Source organism: Lycium ferocissimum, chromosome 6 (genome assembly GCF_029784015.1).
Source record: "Lycium ferocissimum isolate CSIRO_LF1 chromosome 6, AGI_CSIRO_Lferr_CH_V1, whole genome shotgun sequence".
NCBI lineage: Eukaryota > Viridiplantae > Streptophyta > Magnoliopsida > Solanales > Solanaceae > Lycium > Lycium ferocissimum.
Genome location: NC_081347.1, coordinates 24,783,139 through 24,787,466, shown reverse-complemented (window position 1 = coordinate 24,787,466; position 4,328 = coordinate 24,783,139). Strand labels below are relative to the sequence as shown.

Here is a 4,328-nt window from a genome sequence, read left to right as displayed (position 1 = left end):
TTGAGTTTGATAGAACTCATTAATTACATCAGGGGTAGATTTATAGTACTAGTATCTTGGATTCGTCAAATCCAATTATTTTGGCTCAAACTCTGTATATGAGTTAAGAATTTTATTAAATATGTACAAATATTAAATTTCAAACCTAGTAACTAAAATGATCAAAGAATTCAATGATATTTCAAACTCATAATAAAGTTCAAATAATTACATGCTCCATCAGCTACTCCCAATTATATATGTAAACAACAACAACTACAACCAGGCCTCTATTCTGACCGAGAAACCTTTTAAGGTGCGCAACGAAGTTGTTAGTTTCAAATCCTTTTAAATTGCTTTATGTTCATTTCGTGTTAGTGACTGGTGAACAATGCTATGGTGAAAGATAAGCAAGTTAGTGTTGTCTTTTTTAACCACTTGAGACCTATGGAAATCCTTTTCCTTATGATTCTTTTTACAAATGGTAATGGAAAAATCAATTCATTATAAAAGAACAAATCCAGTAGAAATTCGGGAAGTATTCACAAAATTAAGTCATGATGGATTGCCAAACATAAGCTTATACACATATATATAGCAAGATTACTAGTACTCATTAATCAGTAATGGAGAAAAAGCTGTGTTTCTGTTCTTCTTCTTTTTTCCTTTTTGGAGAAGGGGGAGGCACACTACCCTGCTAAAAAAAGTTATAACTTCCACCCATTAATTGTGTGATTTTCTTTTTTACATTATCAGGCCACCTAAAAAATAATTACAAATAATTATTCATAAAACATAGAATTGGTAACATGAAAATAAGGTAGATTACTATAGGTGAATCTAGGATTTGAAATATACGAGTTCTGACGAGCCCTCGCTTGCCACCCAACACCCAACCTATTTATGTTATTGGGTTCACAACTTATTATATGGGCATATTTTAGTGAATTTCTTCATATACGCTGGATTTAGGCTAAAGCTGTTGGATTCTGCCAAACCGTACAATAAACTGTGTATCCACCCTTATAGAATTACCTACTAAAACAGATTAAAATACATTGATAGTATAAAATTATTGAAATAAATCATAAAAAGACAAAGATAGAAATACTAGCTAGGAAGAAAGATGTTGCATTATAAGTATTTGTCTTAGAAGCCCCCAATGAAGGAGAGGGAGGGGAAAAGAAGTGTGGAATACACAACCATACAAATCTCCCCTTTTTTTTCTCACCCACTAATGATGAGGAAAATTTTTGAGAGAAGCCAATGTTCCAAATGATTTGTTTTCCTCCAGTATTTTGCGACACCTCCTTCAACCTGGAAAACCCTCTTCCCTTCTCCTCCATTGCCACCATTTGTTTTCCAATGTGACCATTTCATGCATGACACTATCTATCATTTTCCCTTCAAAGCATAAACTTGTTCAAGACAAAGCGTAACGAATGCATATAATCTTTTTTTCCCTCCATTTTTGAAACACAAGGAAGGATATATATGATATATTCTGTGTGCTAAATTTCGTCGTAGAGGAGGATGAGGAAGATATGAATGGCCCGGGATCACGTGTTCTGTTCTCTGTTTAATGAATCAATTATGATATGAGTTGCCTCCCCTGTTTCCAGTCTAAGAAAAACAACGAGCCACGGCCGGCTAAGGACACGTCCGTGGCGGTTGCTCGTCCCGCATATCCTCCATCCTCCCCACCACATTTTGGTATCTTCTTTTTTCCCTATAAAACTGACATTTGAAAATATTTTATGCCAACACATGTCCTGATGTTTCTCTTTATTTTTGTTCTTCCTGTAAGAATAGGTCTAATTAAACATGTAAGGAAAGAACGAGCTCGAAGAGGCTAAGAATATGCAAAGAATTTGTGGTTTTTGTACAAGAAAGAGAGCAAAAGAAATAGGAAGTCTTAAATTAACACTTTTCTAAGACGTAACATAATTACAGTATATGTATTTTTAAAATCTAGTTCCTCATAAAGTTTATGAATTTGAAAATAATCTCCGCATGGAAACAGTGGTCTTCAAAACTAATGACTAGTACTAATACCTTATTCAGTAAATAAAAAGGACAATGTATTAAGCATGATGGTGCTGGATTGATACATGTGCATGTCTTGTGTACTTATTCCTAGCACACCTGCAGGCTAATTGTGTTTCTCTGCCTAAATTTGACAGAAAACAACAACTACAAACCACCATGTGAAAACCCTTATAACAAGGCTGATCAAGCTAGCCATCCCGTTGAAAATGGGGATAGCAGCAACGCTAAAACTTTCACATTCCGTGAGCTAGCCAGTGCAACTAAGAACTTCCGACAAGAATGCCTAATAGGGGAAGGTGGATTTGGAAGAGTCTTCAAGGGAACACTTCAAGGTGGAGAGGTAACTAACTTAATTGGTTCCCACGCTAATCAAACAGTCATCTAGTTTTGTGCATCTATCTGATGATATCTGGTGTCTAAATAAATAGGTTGTGGCAGTAAAGCAACTAGACAGGACGGGAACACAAGGAAACAAGGAGTTTCAAGTTGAAGTCTTAATGCTAAGTCTCCTTAACCACCAAAATCTAGTCAATCTCATTGGATACTGTGCTGATGGAGATCAGAGGATTTTAGTCTATGAATATATGCCAATGGGCTGTCTTGCTGATCATCTAGTTGGTAATGGACATAGTTCTTACCCCTCTCCTCCAATGTTAATGCTTCTTCTTTACTGATTGCTTATATATGTTACATGATTACTCCAGACATTAGGGAGGATCAAAAGCCATTAGATTGGCTAAACAGAATAAAGATAGCCTCAGGTGCAGCTCAAGGACTTGAGTATCTACATGAAAAGGCCAACCCACCAATCATTTATCGTGATCTCAGAACCACCAATATTCTATTAGATCAAGATTTCAATCCTAGACTTTCCGACTATGGCCTTGCCAAGCTGGCAGGTGGAGGGAATATCTCACATATATCACCGAGGGTAATGGGAACATACGGTTATTGTGCTCCAGAGTATGAAAGATCTGGTGAACTCTCTTTCAAGTCAGATGTATACAGTTTTGGAGTTGTTTTACTTGAACTTCTTACAGGACGCCGTGCAGTGGATACCACAAGGCCCCCAGAGGAGCAAAACTTAGTTGCTTGGGTGAGAAAGCACTCTCATTCAATATTTCTTCTCACTAGTTTCATTGTGACTGATTATGAAATGTGTGTGATTCATGAATAGGCACAACCGATTTTCAGTAATCCGAAAAGGTTCAGAGAAATGGCAGATCCAGTTCTGAAGAACAAGTTTCCAGAGAGAAGTTTGAATCAGGCAGTTGGGGTTGCAGCCATGTGTCTTCAAGAAGAGCCATCAGTCCGTCCATTGATCAGTGATGTCGTTGCTGCTCTTACTACCCTCAATGTTGATGAACCAATTCCTGAATCTCCTTCGTCTCCTGAGAAAGACATTTCAGGTGCAGACAATTCAGATGAATACAAGCAAACGAGTTCAGATAATGAGGCCTTACCAAAAAGGAATGAGGATCAGAGCAGTGAGAATGATCAACAAAAAGATCAAGGTTATCGAAGTGTTGGCATTAATCATCACCCTGAAAATGTTCTTGATAGTGAAGATGATGATGATAGAGCAAGTTCTGATTATGGGTATGGAAGTACATCAGGATCTTCAGAGTATGAGAAAGAAGACAGAACGCTTGAACTTGGAGGAGGGCTGACAACAAAATCTGGAAAATTGGGTTCCGAATCAAGACGCAAAAGTAAGTTAAAGTCATCCTCTCGAACAATCAGCTCAAGCTCAAGACGCAAAAGCAAGGTAAAACGTAACAGTTCAAACTCCACAAAAGACGATTCTGAAAAGAATGAGACATTCAATTTAAAGGACAAGAGCAATCATCAGCAACAAAGCAGCGTAAAGTCCAAAGATGTAAGTTTTGGTGCATATTCAAGTCAGAGCAGCGATGATGCGGAATCAGAAGGTGAAAGGGATGGACTATGTCACACAAGACATGTGCAATTAGCTCATGAAATTATACCTCAGAAATTAAAATCTTGATATTCTTTTATCATCAAGGTACATGGACACTTTTCTTCATCTGAGGTTTATAAATAAGAGTACACTATCACAAAGTGAGGTTCTTTCAAATTATAACTATGGACAATTGTTGCTCCCAAACACACACGCAAGTATACGTGGTCGTACAAGTAATATAGACTGTTAAGTCCAGATATCGATCCCACAGAGACTTAGATTCTACTGTTAAGCTAATTCAAATTCGAATGAAACTATTCAAGAAAGTGAAAATCAAGATATTTGTTGTACTAAACTAAAACTGAAAAGTAAATAA

The 4,328-nt window shown here is 36.9% G+C and overlaps 1 protein-coding gene and 1 long non-coding RNA gene across 2 annotated transcripts in view; one reads left to right on the top strand and one right to left on the bottom strand.

Annotated features, from left to right (window-relative positions):
• The first annotated feature begins 1,494 nt into the window (after positions 1-1,494).
• Positions 1,495-4,137, top strand: LOC132059554 (probable serine/threonine-protein kinase PBL25). Its single transcript, XM_059452181.1, has 5 exons — positions 1,495-1,692; positions 2,163-2,368; positions 2,457-2,646; positions 2,733-3,124; positions 3,206-4,137. Exons 1-5 carry the CDS (start codon positions 1,578-1,580, stop codon positions 4,034-4,036), a joined length of 1,734 nt encoding a protein of 577 aa, XP_059308164.1. The 5' UTR covers positions 1,495-1,577; the 3' UTR covers positions 4,037-4,137.
• LOC132059555 (uncharacterized) overlaps positions 3,285-4,328 on the bottom strand; it is a 1,863-nt gene continuing 819 nt past the window's right edge. The window contains exons 2-3 of the long non-coding RNA XR_009415635.1: positions 3,492-3,833; positions 3,285-3,419 (exon numbers count right to left, since the gene is read on the bottom strand). This is a non-coding gene — a long non-coding RNA (uncharacterized LOC132059555). The remainder of the gene's footprint in view (positions 3,420-3,491; positions 3,834-4,328) is intronic.

What these genes read in the sequence shown, in the direction of transcription:
- LOC132059554 (XM_059452181.1), top strand. Translation starts at nt 1,578, where the DNA reads ATGAGTTGCCTCCCCTGTTTCCAGTCTAAGAAAAACAACGAGCCACGG. An exon ending in GAACACTTCAAGGTGGAGAG is followed by an intron (nt 2,369 to 2,456) that starts GTAACTAACTTA and finishes CTAAATAAATAG; the next exon opens with GTTGTGGCAGTAAAGCAACT. An exon ending in TCTTGCTGATCATCTAGTTG is followed by an intron (nt 2,647 to 2,732) that starts GTAATGGACATA and finishes TGATTACTCCAG; the next exon opens with ACATTAGGGAGGATCAAAAG.